General features: G+C 35.9%; 1 protein-coding gene across 2 annotated transcripts in view; it reads left to right on the top strand.

Annotated features, from left to right (window-relative positions):
- GRM8 (glutamate metabotropic receptor 8) overlaps positions 1–26,258 on the top strand; it is a 759,463-nt gene that overhangs the window by 440,750 nt on the left and 292,455 nt on the right. Inside the window, exon 8 of one of the 2 annotated variants that reach the window (XM_036909118.2) lies at positions 44–301. The exons of the other annotated variant lie outside the window; for it this stretch is intronic. Within the exon in view, the coding sequence (XP_036765013.2) occupies positions 44–78 (35 nt within the window). The 3' untranslated portion in view covers positions 79–301. Of the gene's footprint in view, positions 1–43; positions 302–26,258 lie in introns of those variants that run through there. 2 annotated transcript variants of the gene reach the window in all.

The following is a 26,258-nucleotide window of genomic DNA, read 5'->3' as shown; positions in this document are numbered from 1 at the left end:
CTTTAGAAGTGACAGGGTGTGTTTCTTTTCCTCCTATATATAGAAGATATTCAAACAGACTGGAAAGCACAAGATTAGAAGCTGTTCCCCTTTTAACCAGAAGTGTGAGTTTTTCCACCTGCTTTTAAATCACAAAATATATTTTTTTGTGTGTGCTACCATTAATCTGCTCCTGAAAGAAGCTGAAGTTAAAAATAAGCCTCTGTCAATCAAAATATTCTACTTAAATATCACTATTTCAGAAATAACTTAGGAGGCTCATTTGGAACCATTGACAACAAATTAAATTTTTAAGAGATGTTTTGTTCATACCATTATTAAAGAAGAAATTATAGACATTTTGTTTTGAAACTGATTTTAAGCTTTTTAAACAGTAAGTTGACTTGAGGAAAGTGGATAATTGGGAGTTACATTCTACAAGTGCTGTGTTAAGTTTTTGCATCTTCTCTTTCCTTGTATTACTTCCAACGATTAGGTCAGTTTGAAGCAATGAGCTGCATCATGTAAAACAGAATTACATACAATGCAGTGTAGATGGGATTTGCCTATTGCTGAAGCAGAAATGTTGTTTCTGTGAAGTGTCGCAGGAAACTAATACAGAATATGCCGGATTCACAGTATTGGCAGAGAATAACTGAACTGCCTATATGAAGTGATGTAATTATTGAATACTGCTGTTTTTTCATGAAAGTTATAATGGTTGCTGGCCATGACTTTGACCATTATTTTCAAATGAAATGATGGAATGCTCTGAGCTATCTAATTCTTTCTGTTTGGCTGTAATCCACACAGTGGACATGCCTCTGAGCCATGCACAGTGCCACACTGGCCATGATAATACACTCCAGTGACCTCAGCTGCCAGCCTTTCTCAAAAAAGCACAAGGTCATCTTCAATTTAGAATCCAAGTGAAAACTTCTTCTTTTGCTTTGTTTGGGGAACATGAGGCAAAATTTGGTTTGCGTTCAACACAGAGCATCTTTTTTTCCAGCAGTCTTTGTGAAGCATTGCATAACATTAATCCTTTTGTTAGGAATATAAAAACTATGAGGAATTTTCAAATAAATTTTTTGCAATTACCAAATTGAGCGTAAGAGGAGTATTACAATACAAGGTTATTTATCCTAAGGTGGGGTTGCGGAACACTTCATTTATCCAGATTGTTAGGAAGTGGGAAGATGAATGTAAATGAAATGTATTTTCTTAATAACTGAAGCTCACTTCCAGATGATAGGGAAATCTTTACAGAAACACTGAATTAAGGTATTTTAAAGGTGAATTGCCAATTTCTTTCTTAACTTAATCATAGGTTAAAAACCCTTCCTGATGACTTCAGTTGTTATACCATACTGTGCTATAATGATGTTATAAAAGACTATTTAAAAATGTCTTAATTTCTAAGAATTATTGGGACAATTTGCCTCTAGTCTATAATAATTTCTGAGTTCTTCTGTCTGCTTTTTATAAGGTTTTTTTCCCCTCTTTCTGCATTATCAGACTGCTGTTGTTGTGTTTGTTTTTAGGGCTCATCTTCTCCATAATTTGCTCCTTTCAATCTATTATGGACAGAGAGGCACACAAAATTTCCATTTTCATCAATTTAGCCAAGAGATATTTGAGTATGTAGAATGTGTTAAGCATTGTGATAGTTGCTAAAGATACATTACTGGTGAAAACAGTCAAAATAGACATGAGACTTTGGGGGGACAACTTAGATATTAATCAAATAAGCACACAAAGATAGAATTCTATAATTTGCCATGATAGCTGGAAGGAGAGGTGTGCTGGACTGAGAATTTATAATAGGGAAATGTCCCTACTCTAGGGAATTAGGGACAGGTGAAATCTAAAGAAGGTGCATGTCAGAGAAAAGGGTGAAACAGGGGGCTTGGCCAGATAGATCATGAGAGGTTTTATAGGTCATTCTTAATATTTGTTCTTCATCTTGAAAGCAGCAGGAACCCCCTGAACCATAATAGAACTGTGTCTGATGCAAGAGTAAGTATTCTCCAGATGGGGATCACATAAGATACATACATTTTAGTGTAGGAACTTAAAAGAGAATATCTTTGAGCTCCTTGGAAATTTATTTTGCTAATGGTTTGAAACTTGGCTGTGTTCTAAAGCTGGTGATGCAGAGTAAGAGATGAGCATAAGAAAATTATTGTGGAATTCACTTGATTTCTAGTAATTTTCTGGGTGTTCATCAATTTTTTAATTTCATTATTGGCTTATCTATTAGTGTTCTTTCATTATTAACTTGTTTACAAATAGGGCTGTTTAAATAGAAGTACACTATCAAAACTCTTGAAGGAAGAAGAAACACTAAGTTCTGAGCTTCCTAAGCAGCCAAAATGTAAAGGGACCTTCAATGGGATACATGTTTCATTATGTGAGAGAAGGAAGCCTACCTATTTTCCAGGAGAGGTTGAATTTTCTTGGAAATTATTCTAAAAGAAATGTGTCATGTGGGATTTTGACAGCCTAATAAGCAATATTATCTAACAAAATTTTACAGCAAAAGCAGACACCTTCTCTAAGTTGTTTTGTACATGTACATATAATCAAAGCATTTTCAGGAGGGAGATGATCTTCCTTGGTTTAGATGTACAACCCTTTTGAGCTCCGATACTATGGGGATTACCATACTCTATTAAGAATAAATGAAGACCATCTCCCTTAAACTCTGCTTTTCAAACTCTATCTTCAAAAGAATCCTACTCAGAAATCTAACATTTCTGTTAGTTAAAGTAAGAACTGCTGGGTTGAAGGGGTGGCTGGCCATAATCTTGGACACTCCACCTCTTCAAATGCTGCTTGCCAGTCCTGGAGGTACCTTGAAAGGTCCCAATGGTCATGTGGAGCACATATCAAATCTACAGACTTCAATATCCTTGCTTTCATAGAAACTGAAAGTAGACATTTGGAATTTGTGTTCTGTCTTGGGAACCTGGCTAACAGCTCTTACATGTTGTTATTGCCAGGTGAGTGGGCTGTGTGGTGATGGGCAGTGTTCTCCCCTAGTGAAACCCCTGACCTACTTCCCAAAGACTGGAAGTGTAAGGGAGCCACGGGCCGAGCTGCAGTTTTCTCAGGACCAGTTTTGAATCTCCTGAAGATTTAAGAACGTGCTTGACTTGATTCAGAGCTGCTTACTGTACAGGATGACAAAAAAATTATTGCATACTAAAATAGAAGTTTTCTTAGCACACCTATTAACAGTTTTCAAAGAATGAGCTTTGTAAGGCAACTGTCAATTTTGTACAGTGTTGCCTTCCGGATTTCGTGTCAGTGAGCTACAAAATGTACTCTCAGATATTTAAACAAATTGACCCATTGTATGGAATTATTTAGTAATGTCCATTTAAATATTGGATAGTGTCTGCCTAAAAGTGTAGTTTCTATTTGGAAAGAAATTGTTGTTAAATGGGTTCATTCTGACATTCATGAGATATCAGGACAAATTGCTCTATGTGGTCTCTTTTAGTTTGAGATAGTAAAAGCATTTCATTGGTGTGGAGGGAGATTCTTCCAGTTTGTAGTAGCAGGAGGTGAAGCAGCCAGGGCAGCTGGGTGCTGCACAGACCATTGGTACACAATTAAAGAGAGCTGTTTAAAACTCAATCTTGCTGCGACTGTAACCTTGTGTGTGGTATGCCTAATTAAACAATGGTTTAAATATACTTGGTTTAGAAGGTCATGCTTCCTCCAGTTTGTTTAATTGACAGCATAATGATCATATTAGAATTTAGAATGATGCATGATTAGTACTTCAGGACAGAATTGTTCTATAACAGAACAACTAGTTAAAGGTGAAACACTTAGTCAAACTACTAAACTACAATGTTCTATTGGCATCACATGTAAACAACAGTGGTGGTTTGATTGAATTTAATCACTCAAACTCAAAATTTTTCCTCATTAATGGAAAAATTATCTGAACCATATTCTGCTTGTGTATTTTAAGGACATTCTGAGTTATAGCATATCTGGGATTACTCATGTGTTCCTTATAAGTTTTTTCAACATCTCCTCTCTATTTGGGGAGCCAAGAGGAAACAAAGACCTGCCTTTTAGGATTACTTTTATTACTACCATTCGAACAAAATGCTCTTTCTATAAATTTTTAAGTCCAAAGATTTATCAAAAAGAAAGACATAAAATAAAGAAGAAGAGTTCAGGAGCTTAAGCAACAATGTCAATTCCTTACTCTAGTCTGGTCTATAGGCAGTAAAATATTAAAACTGTACTTCTTGTATAGAATCAAAGATTTTTCTGTGGCCATGAGAACATTATTTATCATAAAGAAAAAGTGTTGGATAGAATTCCAGATATATCTCTTCGCTCCTTTTCTCCATATCTGAGCTCACATCAGGGGTAGGGCAGCTATAGCAGCATACAAATCAGGATGGTTTGATTGTAGGTAACAGAAGCCAACTTAAACTTGTTTAAGCTAAAAGAAAGAATTTATGAGGGTGTGTCAAGGAACCCTATGGCAGAATATAAAAGGGTCTATGGAAAGAACTGGTATAAGAACTAAACACCTGACAGAAATTCAAACATCTTGCTGTCTGTTCTGTTTGGATCTCTTTATATTGGTTTTCTCTACTTCTGGGTCTGCAGGGTCAGTAGCAGAAGGTGATCTACATTTCTAGAGTTTAGCTGCTATTTCTTCAGGACACCAGCTAATATTATCATATATATATACATACATACACTATATATATATATATATATATGTATATATACATATATATGTATATACAGTGTGTGTATATATATGTATATGTATATATATATGTGTGTGTGTGTATATATATATATATATACACACACACACATATATTCCAACTACAACTTCTTGGAAATGAGTCTCATTAACCAAACTTAGAATGGATGTCAGTTCTATTCCAAATAATCAGTGGCAAGGAGCAACTTGGTTGTCAGAAGTACCTGTGGGTGAAAGGGACATTTAGGATGTTTCTAGAAGTGATTTATGGGGAAGTTTTAAACAAAGTGAGCAGAGATAAAATCCTGAGGAAGGGGTAATCTGTCTCTGAATATTATTCCTTTTTTAGGTAGATGAGGTTTTGTTAGGCTAGAGGAGACACAATTAAGAATAGTCATGGGGATGTCATGTATGGCATAGGGAATACAGTCAATAATATTGTAATAACTTTGTATGGTGGTAGATGGTAACTAGACACTGTGGGGATCACTATGTAATGTATACAACTATTGAATCATTATGATGGCCACCTGAAAAGTGGGATATTGTATATTAGTTATACTTCAATAATAATAAAAATGGAATCACATAGCATCAGAAAGAGGAATCAACTTTCGAATTTTTTAATGCAAGCTTTCAGAGTGTGGCTGAATTCCCTGACACCCAGAGGAATCCTAATTCCCTAAATCCAGTAGTGAGGCAGTGGTGTAAGTGTTTCAATGCTCAGTATTCTAGGGAAAGTATGTAAACACTTGCCTGAGCACCGAGACTGGTGTAAAGATGGAATTTATCAGCATCTCCTTTTCTTTGGAGACCTTATTGATTTTAGGGACTTACTGCAATATTTCCAAATATATAATTTCGAGAGTCTCAGAACACTATAGTCTGATTTTGAAGCAAATCTGTTTGCATAAAATACCTTTAAGCTATTTAAAAAAAGTAAATATGGTTTAATACTAGGAAATGTACTACAAACACACTAATAAGTCAAATAAGACAATGATACATATCTCATAAGATTCTGTAAGACCATTTGATTAAAATATAACAAATATAACACTCATATCGTTACAAGTATAAAAGCATAAACAAACTAAAAATCAAATCAATGTTTAGCATGGTAAATCACATCTCTCTCAGCCAATAACCAATTATGTATTTATACTTATTCCTATTAAACAGATAGATTAGACCTATTACTAACACTATTAATATTCTGTAAATTTTAACTGATGTGATTAAACAGGAAACAAAAATAATGGAGATTGCTACTAAAAAGGAAAAAGAAGTATTATGATTATTTTCAGATGATGTAATCTCAAGACAATAAATTGGAAAAATATATTAGAAGTACTTTGGGATGATCAAATATAAAAGTAATGTTAAAACATCAAGAGCTTTCCTACATCTAATTAAAAATCATTGACTAATTAATGGGAAATGAAAATTTGTTTCCTTTGCAAAAATATTTAAAATATCTTGGAATAAATTGAACCAAAAATACAAAAGACCTATATGAAGACAACTTTATTGAGAGACATTCCTTCTTCGTAGACAGAAAAACTAATTATAGGAAAAACATTGATCTTTTTTGAGTAAAACTATATTCAGGCTTAGTATAATTTGAACCAAAATGACAAAGGAGTATTTTCTGAAACTTGAAATAATATTTAAAATTTTAATTATGTGAATAAATGAGTAAAAATAACTAAAATAATTTTGAAAAAATTATCCCTACCAAACATCTAACATTTAAGATAATGTTAAGCTTCAATAAATCAATCCAGTTTGGAACTAGTACCTGAATAGAAACATGGTAAATAGAACCAGATAAAATAGCCAGAAATATACTGTATGATGATAATCAATAAATCAGTTTATACATGTACATGGACATGCACATATTTTTCTGAATATATGATGTTGTAAAAGTGCAGTTAGAACTGGGAAAGGACATTTTACTAGGTGATTATCAAGTTACAGTAAAATCAAGTGAGATGATTCCTCCAAATATGATAATAGTATCAATTTGGAACTTATTTTAGAGTTAAGTGAAAAAGAAGAAGCAGAAGAAAAAAAGAATAAAATACAGAAGATTTTTCAGATTTTAAAGTGGAAGTTTAAAATGAGTAAAAAAAATTACAACAGTAAAAGACATACTTGATTTAATAAAATTTAACACTTTTGAACATTAAAAATCCTCACAAACAGTTTTAAAATAGAATATGAAGTAAGGGATATACTTGGGTTGTTGCGTCAAAGGATAATAAATATACAGAGAGCCACAAAACTGATATAAATTATGATGCCTCCAAGAGATCAATTAGCAAAACTTATAAATGTTAATAAACATTTGAAAAAACCATGGTAAACCTTGCTAATAATCAAAGAAAGACAATATAAATAATCATGAAAGACTGTTCTTCACCTACCAAATTTACAGACTTAAAAATGATGACAGTAATTATTACAAGATAATTATATTGGTTCTTCCAAATATGCTTGGTGAAAATAGGTATTGGTATGATTTTTTAAGAGTATTACTTAGTACATATCAAAGAAATTATTTGAAATAATTGTATTTACAAAAATTTATTTAAAAAATAAAGCAGAGGAGGCAGAGCTGGGATGGCAGCGTGAATGGAGTGGCGGAAGTCTCCTCCTGAGACCATATATATCTTTGAAAGTACAACAAGTGCAACTATTCCTAGGGGAGAGACTGGAAGGTACAGGATAGCAGCCGGAATGCATCTGCACCTGCGAGGGCCCAGCGCCTCGTGAAGGGGGTAGGATGCAAGCCGCGACCCAGCAGGATCCGAGTGCCCCTCATCCCAGCTCCCAGTGGGGGGGTGTCAGGGGGCGGGGCGGGGAGGGAGAGGGAGCCCAGGACTGCTAGATGCCCAGCTCTGGCCATCCGCACTGGAGCATAGATGCACAGTGTGTGGGGTGCTGGATGCTGGGGAAGCAGGACAGTGAGACCTGTGGGCAGGTCCCTGCAGCCAGCGCCCCTGGAACAAGGAAAGGTGAGTGCTTTTTGGGGGTCTTATAGAGACAGGGCCCCCACACCTGGATGGAGGCATCCCGGGACGCTTGGCCTAGCAGCTGGGGGTCCCAGGGAGCTCCGAGCACCCTAAACCCCTGGGCGGCGGTGCAGCTCGGAGGCCCCTCACGGCAATAGACAGCCTTCCGCCTGTTTCCCCTCAGAGGAGGCTCCACCATATTGGAGCAGCAGACTGAGGTCAGCCATGCCCATAGCAATCGCGGAGCTTAACTCCACAGTGGCTGGGTGAGAATCAGAGGCCCCATCTGCGTGCAGCTGCCCAGCACAAGCCGCTAGAGGTTGCTGTTCTCCCAGGAGAGGAAGGCCACAAACCAACAAGAAGGAACGTTCTCCCAGCCGATACACGCACCATCTTCCAACAACTACCTCTATCACCATGAAAAGGCAGAAAAATTTGATACAGACCAGATTAACCCAGACAGTCTCCCCTGAGAAGGAATCTGGGGAGATAGATCTAACCAATCTCCCTGAAGAAGAATTCAAAATAAAGGTCATAACCATGCTGATGGAGCTGCACAGAAATATGCAAGAGCTAAGGGATGACGTCCGGAGGGAGATTACAGAAATGAAACAATCTCTGGAAGGATTTATAAGCAGAATGGATAAGATGCAAGAGGCCATTGATGGAATAGAAACCAGAGAACAGGAACGCATAGAAGCTGAAGCAGAGAGAGATAAAAGGATCTCCAGGAATGAAACAATACTAAGAGAACTGTGTGACCAATCCAAAAGGAACAATTGCCATATTATAGGGGTACCAGAAGAAGAAGAGAGAGAAAAAGGGATAGAAAGTGTCTTTGAAGAAATAATTGCTGAAAACTTTCCCAAACTGGGGGAGGAAATTATCGATCAGACCATGGAAGTACACAGAACTCCCAACAGGAGGGACCCAAGGAGGACAACACCAAGGACAAGGACAGAGTTTTAAAGGCAGCTAGAGAAAGGAAAAAGGTCACCTACAAAGGAAAACCTATCAGGCTATCATCAGACTTCTCAACAGAAACCTTACAGGCCAGAAGAGAATGGCATGATTTGTTTAATGCAATGAAACAGAAGGGCCTTGAACCATGAATACTGTATCCAGCACGATTATCATTTAAATATGACGGTGGGATTAAACAATTCCCAGACAAGCAAAAGTTGAGGGAATTTGCCTTCCACAAACCACCTCTACAGGGTATTTTAGAGGGACTGCTCTAGATGGGAGCACTCCTAAGACTCAATAGATGTCACCAGAGAAAATAAAATCACAGCAAAGAAAGCAGACCACCCAAATACTAACTAAAGGCAAAAAATAAAATCAACTACCCACAAAAGCAGTTAAAGGAAACACAAAAGAGCACAGAATAAAACAACCAACATATAAAGAATGGAGGAGGAGGAATAAGAAGGGAGATAAATAAAGAATCACCAGACAGTGTTTATAACAGCTCAATAAGTGAGTTAAGTTAGACAGTAAGATATTAAAGAAGCTAACCTTGAACCTTTGGTAACCACGAATCTAAAGCCTGCAATGGCAATAAGTAGATATCTTTCAATAATCACCCTAAATGTAAATGGACTGAATGCACCAATCAAAAGACACAGAGTAATAGAATGGATAAAAAAGCAAGACCCATCTATATGCTACTTACAAGAAACTCACCTCAAACCCAAAGACATGCACAGACTATAAGTCAAGGGATGGAAAAAGATATCTTATGCAAACAACAGGGAGAAAAAACCAGGTGTCGCAGTACTTGTATCAGACAAATTAGACTTCAAAACAAAGAAAGTAACAAGAGATAAAGAAGGACGTTACATAATGATAAAGGGCTCAGTCCAACAAGAGGATATTACCATTATAAATATATATGCATCCAACACAGGAGCACCAGCATATGTGAAACAAATACTAAGAAAACTAAAGGAGGAAATAGAATGCAATACATTCATTTTAGGAGATTTCAACACACCATTCACTCCAAAGGATAGATCCACTAGACAGAAAATAAGCAAGGACACAGAGGCACTGAACAAAACACTAGAACAGCTGGACCTAATAGACATCTATAGAACTCTACATCCAAAAGCAACAGGATACACATTCTTCTCAAGTGCACATGGAAATTCTCCACAATAGAACACATACTAGGCCACAAAAACAGCCTCAGTAAATTCAAAACGATTGAAATCCTACCAACCAACTTTTCAGACCACAAAGGTATAAAACTAGAAATAAAATGTACCAAGAAAGCAAAAAGGCTCACAAACACATGGAGGCTTAACAACATGCTCCTAAATAATCAATGGATCAACGACCAAATTAAAATAGAGATCAAGGAATATATGGGAACAAATAACAACAATAACACAAAGCCCCAACTTCTGTGGGACACAGCGAAAGCAGTCATAAGAGGAAAGTACATAGCAATCCAGGCATACTTAAAGAAGGAAGAACGAACCCAAATGAATAGTCTAATGTCACGATTATCAAAATTGGAAAAAGAAGAGCAAATGAGGCCTGTCAGCAGAAGGAGGGACATCATAAAGATCAGAGAAGAAATAAAATTGAGAAGAATAAAACAGTAGAAAAAAATCAATGAAATCAAGAGCTGATTCTTTGAGAAAATAAACAAAATAGATAAGCCTCAAGCCCGACTTATTAAGAGAAAAAGAGAATCAACACACATCAACAGAATCAGAAAGGAGAAAGGAAAAATCACGACAGACTCCACAGAAATACAAAGAACTATTAGAGACTACTATGAAAACCTATATGCTAACAAGCTGGAAAACCTAGAAGAAATGTACAACTTCCTAGAAAAATACACCTTCCATGACTGACCAAGGAAGAAACACAAAATTTAAACAAACCAACTACGAGCAAAGAAATGAAGCGGTAATCAAAAAACTACCCAAAAACAAAACCCCTGGGTCAGATGGATTTACCTTGGAATTTTATCAGACATACAGAGAAGACATAATACCCAATCTCCTTAAAGTTTTCCAAGAAATGGAAGAGGAGGGAATACTCCCAAACTAATTCTATGAAGCCAACATCACCCTAATACCAAAACCAGGCAAGGACCCCACCAAAAAAGAAAATTACAGACCAATATCCCTGATGAATGTAGATGCAAAAATACTCAACAAAATATTAGCAAACCAAATTCAAAAATCTATCAAAAGGATCATACAACCAAGTGGGATTCATCCCAGGGATGCAAGGATGGTACAACATTAGAAAATCCATCAATATCATCCACCACATCAACAAAAATAAGGACAAAAACCACGTGATCATCTACATAGATGCTGAAAAAGCATTAGACAAAATTCAACGTCCATTCATGATAAAAACTCTCAACAAAATGGGCATACAGGGAAAGTACCTCAACATAATAAAGGCCATATATGATAAATCCACAGCTAACATTATACTGAACAGTGAGAAGCTGAAAGCTTTTCCTCTGATATCGGGAACAAGACAGGGATGCCCACTATCCCCACTGTTATTTAACATAGTACTGGAGGTCCTAGCCATGGCAATTAGACAAAACAAAGAAATACAAGGAATCCAGATTGGTACAGAAGAAGTTAAACTGGCACTATTTGCAGATGACATGATATTGTACATAAAAAACCCTAAAGACTCCACTCCAAAACTACTAGAACTGATATCGGAATACAGCAAAGTTGCAGTATACAAAATTAACTCACAGAAATCTGTGGCTTTCCTATACACTAACAATGAACCAATAGAAAGAGAAATCAGGAAGACAATTCCATTCACAATAGCATCAAAAAGAATAAAATGCCTAGGAATAAACCTAACCAAGGAAGTGAAAGACCTATACCCTGAAAACTATAAGACACTCTTAAGAGGAATTAAAGAGGACACTAACAAATGGAAACTCATCCCATGCTCTTGGCTAGGAAGAATTAATATCATCAAAATGGCCATCTTGCCCAAAGCAATATACAGATTTGATGCAATCCCTATCAAATTACCAACAACATTCTTCAACAAACTGGAACAAATAGTTCAAAAATTCATATGGAAACACCAAAGACCCCGAATAGCCAAAGCAATCCTGAGAAGGAAGAATTAAGTGGGGGGAATCTCACTCCTCAACTTCAAGCTCTACTACAAAGCCTCGTAATCAAGACAATTTGGTACTGGCACAAGAACAGAGCCACAGACCAGTGGAACAGAATAGAGACTCCAGACACTGACCCAGACATATATGGTCAATTAATATATGATAAAGGAGCCATGGACATACAATGGGGAAATGACAGTCTCTTCAACAGATGGTGCTGACAAAACTGGACAGCTACATGTAAGAGAATGAAACTGGATCACTGTCTAACCCCATACACAAAAGTAAATTTGAAATGGATGAAAGACTTGAATGTAAGTCATGAAACCATAAAACTCTAAGAAAAAAACATGGGCAAAAATGTCTTGGACATAAACTTGAGTGACTTCAACATGAACATATCTCCCCAGGCAAGGAAAACAACATCAAAAATGAACAAGTGGGACTACATCAAGCTGCAAAGATTCTGCACAGCAAAGGACACCATCAATAGAACAAAAAGGAACCCTACAATATGGGAGAATATATTTGTAAATGATAGATCCGATAAAGGCTTGACATCCAAAATATATAAAGAGCTCATGCACCTCAACAAGCAAAAAGCAAATAATCCAATTAAAAAATGGGCAGAGGAGCTGAACAGCACATGAAAAGATGCTCCACATCGTTAGTCATCAGAGAAATGCAAATTAAAACCACAATGAGATATCACCTCACACCAGTAAGGATCATCACCATCCAAAAGACAAACACCAACAAATGTTGGCGAGGTTGTGGAGAAAGGGGAACCCTCCTACACTGCTGGTGGGAATGTAAATTAGTTCAACCATTGTGGAAAGCAGTATGGAGGTTCCTCAAAATGCTCAAAATAGACTTACCATTTGACCCAGGAATTCCACTTCTAGGAATTTACCCCAAGAATGCAGCAGCCCAGTTTAAAAAAGACAGATGCACCCCTATGTTTATTGCAGCACTATTTACAGTCGCCAAGAAATGGAAGCAACCTAAGTGTCCATTAGTAGATGAACGGATAAAGAAGATGTGGTACATATACACAACGGAATATTACTCAGCCATAAGAAGGAAACAAATCCTACCATTTGCAGCAACATGGATGGAGCTAGAGGGTATTATGCTCAGTGAAATAAGCCAGGTGGAGATAGACAAATACCAAATGATTTCACTCATATGTGGAGTATAAGAACAAAGAAAAACTGAAGGAACGAAACAGCAGCACAATCACAGAACCCAAGAATGGACTAACAGTTACCAAAGGGAAAGGAACTGGGGAGAATGGGAGGGAAGGGAGGGATAAGGGTGTGGAAGGAGAAAGAGGGTATTACAATTAGCATGTATAATGTGGGGTGGGGGAAAGGGGAGAGCTGAGCAACACAGAGAATACAAGTAGTGATTCTACAGCATCTTACTACACTGATGGACAGTGACTGTAATGGGGTTTGTGGGGGGTACTTGGTGAAGGGGGACCCTAGTAAACATAATGTTCTTCATGTAATTGTAGATTAATCATAATAAAATAAATAAATAAATACATACATAAATAAATAAATAAATAAAAATCACAATTTTCCATTTTTAATTAAACCTTGCGAACAATATGTCATATAGTGGCAGGACACCTTGGCTGCGTCTTGGAAACCTGGGCTTTCACCCCAGCACCGCCACTGCTTTCCTCTGTGCTGTGAGCCTATCTTGACCTCTCAGGTTTGTCTTTTACCTGAAAGGATTGTACTAGAATGATCTAAACTCTGAAGTCTCTTCCAGCTCTAAGTTCTCTTCAAATTTTTTTAAACAGAGAGGTAAATTTTTAAAACATAGATGGCTGTCAGTGTTCTCAGTATTGTTTTTCTAATTGTTCATATTCATTTTATCTTTTATGAATCTCATCCCATATACATTTTATTAGAAGTTTTATAAGGTACCTAATAAAAGGGCTGTGTGCTAGACATAAAAAATATGAAGATTAATTAAATGTTTCTATGAGTTGTCAAATGTCGTATCTTCATAGAGGAGGGACACAAACATGTTACCAATAATAATTCAATTTGATAAGTGATGTAATAGAGGTAGGGGCATATGCAAACAGAATATAAGGCTGAGATTAGGAAACTACAAAGGGAAGCTCAAGGAATGCAACATAGGGAGCAGGTGACATCTAATTTAAATTACAAATGGAAGTGAGATTTCTTTAGGTGGACAAGATGGGCAAAAGGTATTGATGGCAGACAGAGCCATCTAATATAAGCTGGAAACAGGGAAGAACATGCATTCTAAGAAAGCTGAGCATCTACAGGGTAAGAATTTTCAAAAGAGTGGCATGGGAGTGGCCTGGAGATGAGATTGGCCGGATGTGCTTGGGCCTGGTTAGAAATCCCTCCAAGCTCTGGTGTTTGAATGCGACATGGAAAGATACAGGGAACCGAAGTTTTTGAGCAGGATGGTGAAGTGCTAGGATTTGTCTTTTAGAAAAATTAATATGGCAGCAGTTTGCAGACTGGAGCAAGTAAGATTGAAGACAGGGATGAACAGAGACTGTCTCAATAATCCCCATGAGAGAATAGTACCTGACATGGGGAAATGTAAGTACAAAGGAAGGGAAGGAAGGGAAAGAGGGAGAAAGGGAACACAGATTCATTTGAATGCTGGCTCTTCCCTTGGTACGGTGATCTGACTGGGAAACAAGAGGTTTTGAGAAATATCTTCGCTTCCCCAAATGATCTTCCTTGGTAACCGCTTGTGACAACTCCATTGCTAGAGCTAATGCAGCATTTTAGTATATGTACTATTGAGGAACTCAGCTTGACACTACTTTATGGTTTATCTACTCTGTAAGTAGAAAATGAGATAGAAAATATCAATATAGGGAAAAATTGACATAAAATGTCATCTCCAAATTGTGATGCATTATTTCCTTATATTTCCTAAATATTACTTATTTAGAAATAGAGATAAAGTCAAATGTGATGGAGTGATTATCTGTTGACCTTAAATATAAATAACCTTTTTGGTAATTATCTCATTTGAAATAAAACTGAGAAAAACATTATTAGTAATTTGGAAGTACACTATATAATTTATTTTTGAGCCTAAAGGTTTGCAGGTAGTGAAGTAATTCCTGAAAATGCTTATATATTTTTTTAAAAAGTGCATGAGATATATATATGGCAATATTGAATATGTAGAGATAAATAAACAAGCTGATTTGAAATCAGGTAATTTTTCACTTTCTGATTAAGGAAACTTCAGGCTGATTATAAAATATTAATCTTGCAAATTAAGTCATCATGAATTTGTGTAATGTAATTGTACCTGCCTCTGTTTTCTAACTGAGTAAGGTGATAAACTGTGGGGTTTTTTTTAAGTCTAATTTCTTGTTTAGTCATAAAGGTTAAGGTTTATTAATCTCTCATTTCTTCCCTTAATGCATAAGCTTTAACTGTGGGCCAAGAGGGAGCCAGCATGTAATAAAAGCTTGAGACAAATCAATGGAGTTGCCTTAGTTCTAAACTTTACCCACTGCATTGGGCTTCTTTTACTCATTTTTTATTCTTATAATTCCTGAACTTCTTCATCATGTGCTAAAAAAAATTGGAATATATGATAAGCCCAGAAACAGATGGTGGGTCGTGGGCTCAGTAATTGAGGGTTAAGGACTTAGCCTTGGGTCTGAACGGGGATGCAGCAGTGAGCTTCCAATGAAGGATGAGGAAATAGATGAAGCAGAAGAGAGGATTCAAGGTGGTGGGAGTTTCTGAAGGCGTTGACACTTAATGGTTTGTATTTTTCATAGTGACCAGAAGCACAAGTTTTATCCTTAGGGAATTTGAATCTGGTTTCACCACTCACTACTTTGTGATCTTAGTTAGGTAACAAAACCTTTTTAAATATGTTTACTCATCTGTAACATGAGGTTGATAATGGTATACACATTTTAGGGTTCCTATGAAATCTAATTATAGAAAGTGCTTAATAAAGAGAGAGATATCCTGTATGATATATGAAGACTATCTTATCAATGGAGATATAATGACATTAGTACTTGGACTGTATAAAGATGATTAAATGGGTGGGTTGAGACTGAGGACTTGGGAATCTTTAAGATGCAGAATTAAAAAACATTCCATATGAGGATGACTAGTGCGAATGAAAACAAGGCTGCATCTGCCATGGCGCCAATCAGCAAGGTCTTCCCAGCAGTGTCAGCTGCTTGAATATAAGAACAGAAATGGGGAATGTTTTAACAGCATTATCAAAATAAATGGGAAATACATTACTGCTGACAAAGGCATCTGATAAGTCTAGAGTAGATCAAATGGGGCTTATTCTTTCATTATTTCTTCTGCTTCCTTCAAAATTGCATACTTTTATTTTTAAATGAAGGAAGGTGTTTAATGGAATAGCTCCCATGTTATTAGGGGTAATTATTTTCTAGTGATATTTTGCTTCAGAAAGAATCTACCCAAAAATTATAATGGAGATTTGATTATTTTTCTCTTTAAGGTTATTAACTCTTATAATTACAGTAAAGTTTAATCAAGAAATTAGTTTGAAAGTGAGGGATATGAATGTGAAAATTCTTTTTAATTCACGTGCCTAATTGTTACGCTTTGGGGATTTGGGTTTTCTCAGTCTTCTGAATGTGTTCACAAACCATGGCTGTAAAATACTTTTTCTTTTGAGCCATGTAAACACCTTTGTCTCTAGCTAAGCTAAGGGAACAATTACCAAATTTTAACTTTAAAAAGAAAATAGGGGGTGTGTATTTATGGCATTTATTTGCTGATACACACATGCATTTAACATTGAATGCCTATGTGGCTGAACTGTGCTGTGCTACTTGTGTTTTGTCTCTCTTCTATTCCTTATTTCTTCTTTTCCTTATTTCATCTTCTTTTACATCTTAAACTTATTTTCCACCCCTGTTGTCCTCTTTCCTCCCCAGAATTCCTCCATTTACTCTTGTAATCATTCATTAAGAAGATAATGGCAAGTTGGCTAAGAGCATGAGCTTTCGAGTTGAGATAGAGATGAACTAAAATTCTAACTTTCCCACTTACATTGTAAGACCTTGCATAAGTCATTTATATTTCACAAACCTCTATATTCTTATCTTTGGGAGGGACTAATAATCATACCTCCCTTGTAGTGTTATTGTGAGCATTTAATGAGATAATTAACACTTAAGGGCTTAGCACATTGTGAATAATCAACAAATGGTAACTCTTATTTTTTCTTTCTGCCCTCTGACAAGAGTAAAGCTCTGTTTTGTTTACTAAATTTCAAACATACACACATGAACACCCTCCCCCAGTACACACCCATCCACACACATTCCCTATATACCTTAGATTAAAAAGCACCTGATAAATCTCTTATATTCAGTACTACTGAGTTGGCTGAAATTAGTTCCTTACTTCTTGAGGCTTCATTCATCTCTTCTAAAGGGTGACTAGGCTTTTAAAGTCGTTTTTTCTCTCCCTTTTCTCTCGTCCCTTGTACTCCCCTTTTGAGCCCTTCATTTTGCCTTCAGGTCAGATATGGGAATAAGAGGACATAAAGCCCATATTCATCCCTTTTGTCTGGAGTAAAATGCCCTGAGGTAAAGAGGTGGAGGCTCTTGCTTGGAGTAGTGACCAGAGAATGTGTACTAGAAGACAATACACCTCTTATTTCTAGGAACTCCTCAGAAACTTACTCAGACTGTAAGGCTGTGAAGGAGACACATATGACCTGTGCAAAGAATTGAGCAGGAGGTCACTGGTCTCACCTAACTCAACTAGAGAAAACGGTTACACCAGTGCATATCCCATGCGGTTGTCCATACCCACAGAACAGAGATAAGTGGACACCACGTGATAGAATGAGCTAAAGTCATAAGCCCTATTCTTTCTTTAAAGTAATCCAAATATAAATGAAAACATACATTCAGGCAGATAGAAGGGATGTGGTTCAAGTCCCCCAGAAAGATATTTATAAATTTCTAACTGACTCTCAATCCTGCTTAAAAAAGCTCTAACTTTCCCCAAATCTTATGCTTTTCTTTGCTAGCTGAAGTCTAGGTTATAGAGATGTCTCTCTGATTTATATTAGCTCATGAGTAACACTGAGAAACTCTAACCAGTTTAGCAATACATCCCAAAAGCCATTCCTCTCAGCTCCTTGAGTCTCTTTTAACTTGCTTTTAGTTCTTCTCTATCCTTATATAAACTGTAGGTTTATGTAAAAATTTGTATACCCTCATCTCTGTCCCCTCTTTGCTTCAATCAAAACCTAATGAAGAACGATGTTTGCTGCCTTCCCTTTTTTTTAACTTTTAAAAAGGTTTAACATACATACAGAAAAGTGCAAAAGTCTACATCTCCATTTTCACAAACTGTAAGCACCCAGACTGACATCCAGAACTCCCAAACCCCCAAACCCCCAAACCCCAGATCCTCAGCTGGCATCTCAGAGCCCTAGGAGGCATCTAGAGCTCCCTCCTAGTCACTTTCCTGACTTCTGACAGGATAGGGTAGGATCGCCTGCTTTTGTACTCATATAAGTGAAACTACAGAATCTGTATTCTTTTCTGTCTGGTTTCATTTCACTCCAATTTTTGACAAAGAGGAAATGAAACACATTCCCACATTATCTCTCTCTATTAACATTAGATTCAATTATGTAAATTTACTTTGTAAAATATTCAGTGTTTAATTTTTAAAGCACAATGAATTATTTTGTGAAATAATAACATTCAGTATCTTTTAATGAAGTTTTAAATAAATGGGAAATTAAAATTTTAATACAATACCTACAATTTCTTAGAAAGTGGTAAAGAAAATATTACCTTGAAGAATCTTCTCATCTTGATTATGGTCTCATCATTTTTTAAAATATTAAACTTTTTTTTTTCAGAGTGGGGTTGGGTTCACAGGAAAATTGAATAGAAAGTACGGAGTTACCATTTACCACCTGCTCTTACCCATGTACAGACTCCTACACCATCAGCATCTGGAATCCGAGTGGCACATCAGTTATAGTAAACTTACACTGACGCATCATTATCATCTGAAGGCCGTAGGGTTCACTCTTAATGTGCATTCTAGGGGTTTTGACAAATGTATAATAACATATCCGCCAACATAGCATCATAAAGGAATAGCTTCACTGGTACAAAAGTCCTCAGTGCTCTGTCTGTTCATCCCTTTTCCCAAGCTCGTGAACACCACTGATCTTTCTACCTCTGGAAAACTTGTGCCTTTTACAGAATGTCACATAATTAGAATTATACAGTATGTAGCCTTTCAGATTGGCTTCTTTCACTTAGTAACCTGTATTTGAGCTTCTTCCTTGTCTTTTCATCACTTGATAGCTCATTTCTTTTTTAGTACTGCATAATATTCCATTGCCTGGAGGTAGTACAGTGTATTTATTTATTCACTTACTAAAGGACATCTTGGTTGCTTCCAGGCTTTGGCAATCATGACTAAAGCTGTTATAAACATCCACTGGCAGTTTTTATGTGGGTATAGGTTTTCAATTCATTTGGGTAAATACCAAGGAGTGAGGCTGCTGTGTCATTTCGTAAGAATATGTTTTAAGTTTTCTTAAATTTGTCATTTCTGATATATTGATAAGTTTTGTAAGAAACTGCCAAACTGTCTTCCTACCAGCAATGAATGGGAGTTCCTATTGCTACACATTCTTGCCCACATTTGGTGGTGTCAGTATTCTGCATTCTGGCTGTTCCAGTAGGAATGCAGTCATATTAATTTGCAATTCTCTGTTGATTCACCGTGTTGTACACGTGAAACCAATAGAATATTGTATATCAACTATATTTCAATTTTTTATAATTTGAAATTCTCTAATGACTTAAAATGTTGAATGTCTTTTCACAAGATTATTTGTCATCTGTATTTCTTATGTGTTGAGGTATCTGTTCAGATCTTTTGCCCATTTTTTAAAATGGATTGTTCATTTTCATATTGTTGATTTTTGAGAGTCTTAACAATCCTTTATCAAGCATGTCTTTTGCAAATATTTTCCCCCAGTCTATGGCTTTTCTCTCATTCTCTTGATATAGTCTTTTGCAGAGCTGAAGTTTGTAATTTTAATGAAGTACAGCATATCAATTGTTTCTTTCATGGATTGTACCTTTGGTGTTGTATATAAAAAGCCATAGCCATATACAGGTCATCTTGGTTTTCTCCTATGTTGTGTTTTAGGAGTTTTATAGTTTTATATTTTGCATTTATATCTATGATCCATTTTGAGTTAATTTTTATGAAGAATATAAGTTCTGTATCTGGATTCACTTTTTTTCATGTGGATGTCCAGTTGTCCCAGCATCACATGTTGAACTTGTCACTTTTATAAATGTTAGAGGTCTTATCCAGTATTGCCATTGGCCACAATTAGGGCTCTAAAATATTATTTTTTTCAGGAATCCGAGAAAGTGGTTATAGAAAACAGTTTTGGTAACTTCTCAAAGACTTTTGATCAGACTCAACTGTTCGAGTGTCATTAAAAGTAAAGTCAAACATTCTTTGTATACAGTTGTGTGTGTTATCACTCTTGTGGTTGGTTTTGTAATTTTGGGGCTGAAGGGGCTAATATTTTCTAAATGGTGAAAGAAATAAAATTAATAAGATTGATTTGAAAAATTACCCAGTGAAAGTATTGCTACATAAGACTTAAAAATAGTGGCCAGGTGTTGGGCACTTGTTTAATGCATATGGACATTAAATAGGACTTCTGAAGTATATTCTACCTTCCAGAAAAAAGCATTCTCATGACTGTTTCAATTTTAACCAGCATCATGAAAAAAATACTCCTTAATAGCCCAATTCCATCAGTCTCTGTCCTGGGCACTGAAAAGAAGGAAACTATACTCTTCTAGGTAGTTCTGTAGGTTCATTCCTAAATATCCAGAACACAGTGTAGGGCTTAGCCAAAATTTTTTTCTCTTTAGTATGTAATCCTTTTACTTTACAAAAATAAGTATCAGAAAACACATGTGCTTTTCCTAATTTAGCTATTAATGACATATGAGAGTTGTTACAAATTCTGGAGTCACTAAATTCTAGAGTGGTAAGAAGCATTTGATAAGACTGCCAGGGTTCTATTGCATAGTACACCCATTTCCAGAAAAAAAGGGCTCTCTGATTTTTTCTGTCCACATGTCTTTCCTTTGAAATGAGACTAGCTCTTTGTAAAACCTTCAGACTGACATGTAAGGACATTTTTTTTCTAGGTAGTACTTAAATAAGAATTAGTTGGGTATATCTTTCTGATTTTATTCCATATACTTCAACCAAAACCAAAAAAAGAACAGATTCTTTTTATATACAGGAACTAGTTTGGGCTGAGGGAGGAGAACATCATTTTCCCACTGTTAAAACCTGTAATTAACTAGTAGATTTGGGTGAAGAAGTTTTTCTTTTCTTCTTAAACATGGTCTATCCGCATAGGCGCAAACTATCAGATATTGTTAAAAATGAGATTTTTATTGCAATACTTGCATAATAGTTTCTTTTTATACCTTCACAGGTTGTGTGCTTCATCAGTTTGAGCCATTTGAGCCATTAAAGTGGGCTACAGATGCAAAATTGAAATGATACTATTTTGGAAAATTATATCCAAATATATGAATACCATTTCATGTTGGACTTTTTTTCTTTTTAGCTTTACTTGAAGTCATCTTGTGGCTTTGGAAAATGATAGCAATGTACTTCACTGGTAGTGAAGCAGAAAATAACCAGTCCATAAATTTCCTAGCAACTTCCACACACAAAATGTTTATGAAAATAAAATAACACACTTAGCAAACTCAAGGATGATTTCAGCTAATCAGCTTAAGTCCTGCAACAGACCTAACTAGACAGAAAATTTCTAATACCAAGAGCTTTTAAGTTTACCTTGGAGTGTGTGTGTGTGTGTGTGTGTGAGCACATGCATGTGCTCACACACACACACACACACACATACACACACCTCTCTTTATATAGAAATAGAGGAAGTGAATAAAAAATGATAACATAATAGTAAGAAAGGATATGTTTCCTTGTAAATGTCAAGATAAATTTTCTAATTACATAGAGATTGGGTAGGAGTAGAATTTTTGCATTGCTTCTTATTTTTAAACGGGGACTTGGATAAAACCAAATGACATTTGAGTTTTGTTAACTTTGGTTGGCATTTACAGAAAATGTTCCCAGAGCCAGTTTGCTACCTATATTAGTTTTTTTTTAATTTTAAGAATTGACAACCACAAGAGTCAGAAATGTTCAGAGTACTGTGATCAACATCCATCATAATTTAGGCATGGTGTGTTCACAGATTAGTGGGATGCCCTATTTAAAAATTTTAGCACTCTACTGCAGGCATTAGATACTCCATTCTCAACAGTCTATATGCAAGCTTAGGTGATTTATAGTCTCATTTGAAAGTACAGGGACTCTGCTTAGAGAGTCAACCTAACATAAAAAATTAACATGGCACATGTCAAGATTTACTTGAAAGAATAATACCTGATCAGTTTATCCATCTCTATCATTTGATTCAAATTAGGAATAAAATAAAATAAAAATGAATAATATACTTTGATGGTTCTTGAATATTTTAAATGCTTCCCTTTATAGAGAGGGAAACATGGTTACTTAATCATTGTGATTAAAAAGCCTTTTCATAGTTTCCTGGCAAAGACAATAATGTCACAATTACATAAAATTGGTTAATTCCAGTACATGTTCAGATCACTTGAAATGTAGAGTAGGAGGGGGTCAAATAAAATTAGCTACATACTGTTTAGGGGAAAAATTAATTGATAAAAGCTTGTGTATTATTTTCTGTCTTCATCATAGACCTTGAATTGTCAAAATTCTGTTAGTATTGAGGTGAAAAATAATCTTGTTATTTGGGATGTATATTCAGACAAACATGTATGTATAAAGATTGTAAGTCACTAATAATAATTCCCCAGGATTTCCTATTTTGTGTCGCAGTGAAAGATTTCTTTGGATGATAAATTCTAAATTTATCCATATTGTCATTTTAGTGCTAATGTCCTTGAATTTCACCATATTACAATGATACTTCCAGGCATCTTAATGCTTTTCATTTTAAAGAACATTTATGTGTATACTATAGTCTCTCATTAGTTAAAAGTTAAGTAATATATTCAGGACTCACAGATACTAAGTTAAAGAATTAGGACTAGACCCAGAATTTTCAATTCTATGTTTAATCCTGCAAATGTTGAAGGAGCTGAAGTAGGGCATTGTTCTGAAGATAGCCTATTAAAATTGCTAAACCTGCATTTGTTCATCAAGCTATTCATTCAACAGGTTATAAATGGATGTCTGCTATGTACCAGTCTTATTTAAGAACTGACCAGCAGTGGTAAGCAAAGGACAGCCCCTGCCCTTGGGAGGGTGCCGTTTAGTAGGGTAAGCAGTCAGTTAGCAAACAACCACACAGTGTAAAGTATTACAGTGCTGAGCTATAGAACAGTGTGGGAGGAGAAGGATGGGGCTGATTGGATGGGAAAGTTGGTGAAGTCATCAGTAAGGTGGTGACCCATTTAAACTGAGACCTGCATTATGAGAAAGATAAGAGCTTAGGAACTTAGGAAAAACCTGGGACAAAAGCCGTAAGACAGAAAAGAGATTTTTGTCACTAACGTGCTAAATTCTTCTCTTCTATCACTGGGATCAGCCCCTTTTTACTGAAAAATATATTATTTTCCCAAAGTTTTAAAAATAGCCCATCATATAGTAAATGCTTTGTGGAAACCCATGGAAGCTATTCTTATGGTGTTTATGGTCCATGCATGTTCTCCACACTAGCCTGAACTACATCCTGCAGTAGTTGAGAAATACAGTTTTAAAAATATTTTCTTTGAAGTTCATGCTGTGAAGATGATATTACTGAATACTGAAAAAGTATTTTGTCTTGCAACTGTTTCTCAGATTATGGTATCAGTAGTTGGGAAGTATAATATAGCAAACTACATGAGATCTAACTAGAAACATTATAATCTTGACAGAAGTCAGGGAAATTAAACTCTGTACGTTCATGACTGAGTCACCCACCCAAGGAGGAAGAGGTAGTTTAGGTGGGTCAGATTTGAGGTATGAGCCCTTGTGTGCCAGAGTTGCATCATCTTCTGGCTAAAAACAAGTGAACAGGACGCTGATTGGAGGATTCCCTGAAGGAACAGTGGTAATGAGGTGCAGGGACGTGCTCTCTCAACAGGCCAGGGCCATCTCGCTTTTGTTCTGTGGAAGTGGTTTCTCAATGTGATTGAGGACAAAATACCACCGGCCTGTTCTGAGAAGACCTGGGGCACACAGGCCTGGTTCAGCTCAAACTCGAGCCTTGCTTGTGTGACTGGCTCATTTTGTTAACTAACATAGGGATAAGGAGGCCTCATACTGTCTCTCCTTAGTATATGAAGTTCAACTCTAGAATTTGAAGCCGAAGTGACAGCTAATAATAAAATCCAATCTAATCTAATCTAGTAATAAAAACTGACTTCCTTTGCCTCCTTTTTGCATATATTTGTTTCCTTGGAGGCCTCCAAAGGAGGAGAATTGGTTAAGCCAAGGAAGAATTCAGGTATTCCTAGTTTTTCTATTGAAATAATATCTTCAATGCAAGTCCTTTATAGAGTCTGAAATGAAATTTAGGCTAAAATAAAGTTCATACACACATATGTACACATGGATAATGCAAACAACCGACATACATGATATAGAAGGTTGTAATAGGTATAAGAAATATCCTTCTAAGACAATGCTTAATTTGTCCCTCTCCATTGTAATGTAAACCAGAAAATTAAGAATGTGGTGATAACAACAAAAAACAAAGAAGCCATACAAAACAGAGAAACACATGACATTCCATTGACTTTTAAAGTTACTGTTGGGTACAATTCCTGGGATTAAAAATTTTGGTTTGGTACTTTATTCAATAGCATTATTTTCATTTCTTCTGTCTGGAATTTCCAGTGAAAAATACAAGGCTGATACAAATGCTAACATTGAATGAGTCCTTATGATATGCCAGGTATATTTCTAAGCACTGTTTGTGTAGTATCTCATTTAATCCACAAAATAATCTTATAAAGTAGGAACTGTTTTTATCCGTATTTCTGCAGATGAGGAAACTGAAGTCTGTATTATCTAGTTTACTTACTAGTCAAGTGATGGAGCCAGGATTTGTGACCTTAAAGGTTTACTTAGCCTAGACTTGCAGTCCTAATTACTGTGGTGATTGTGGTTATTAATATGGTAATTAAGGTGTACCACCTCTAATGATAACTGGTTTTGTAGAAGTGAAAAAGCCATGTGCTTAAAAAAAGAACAGAAAACCTTTATAATTTTAATAGGTCACTGGGACTAATGGAGGCAGCTTAGTTCTCTGTGACCACGCAGATAATGTGAAACAAAGTGAAAACCAACTGAGCAGCAAAAATTAAAAAAAAAAAAGGTTGTTTTTTTTCAATCGGAAGATAAATAAAACAAATACAAAATCAAGGTGAATCTTCTGAAAGCTCATTGCAGTCATATATGAGTCTTGGATATTAACATCCACAGCTTTCTTAAGGCTGAGGAATGGGCATCAAAGTTCCTTCTTGCCTCCAGAGTTTTTAAAATGAGCTTCGTTGAGGCAAAAATGTATTTAAATAAAACCAACTAGTTTTAACTGCACAATTTGATGTGGTTTTGTGAATATGTGCAGTTGTATAACCACTACCACTATCATGCTACAGAACAGTTCCAACCCCCAAATGTTCCTTCCTGTCTCTTTTCCATCAGGCCCTCTCTGTAATCCCACTCCCTGGAAACCTCATACTTCAACTGCTTTTTTTATACATAATATACTTATGAACTCATATTTTACTTTTTTTTCTGTATGTTCCTTAGGCCATGTTGTCTTCAAATTACAACAGTATTACTTCTCCCTTTCCTAGTTGTACGCTGTTCAGTTCTTGTGGCTTTGTGCCCTGGCTACGGCCTCCAGTACAATGTTGAGTAAAGGCGGAAACAGCAGGCACCTTTGCTTTTTCCGTCATAGTCAGAAGGAATTCTATCTTTTACTATTTACTATAATATATACCAACCTGGATAAATCTAGAAAGTGTGTGTTAATATGAGTAATGTGAGTGATATTATCCAGCCACACAATAGTGTATATGATACAATAAAATGTTATAAAATATAACAATTTTATATAAATATTAATTGATACTATATATTTATAGATACAAACATGTATTAAAATGAATAAAACATCCATGGGAATGACAAATACTTAGGATATTGGTTATCTCTGGGAAGAAAGGGAGAGGGATTAGGAAAAATTCATAATTCTTCAATTG

Source organism: Manis pentadactyla, chromosome 7 (genome assembly GCF_030020395.1).
Source record: "Manis pentadactyla isolate mManPen7 chromosome 7, mManPen7.hap1, whole genome shotgun sequence".
NCBI lineage: Eukaryota > Metazoa > Chordata > Mammalia > Pholidota > Manidae > Manis > Manis pentadactyla.
Note: the sequence above shows the minus strand (reverse complement) of the source record. Positions and strands in the feature narration are given on the sequence as shown.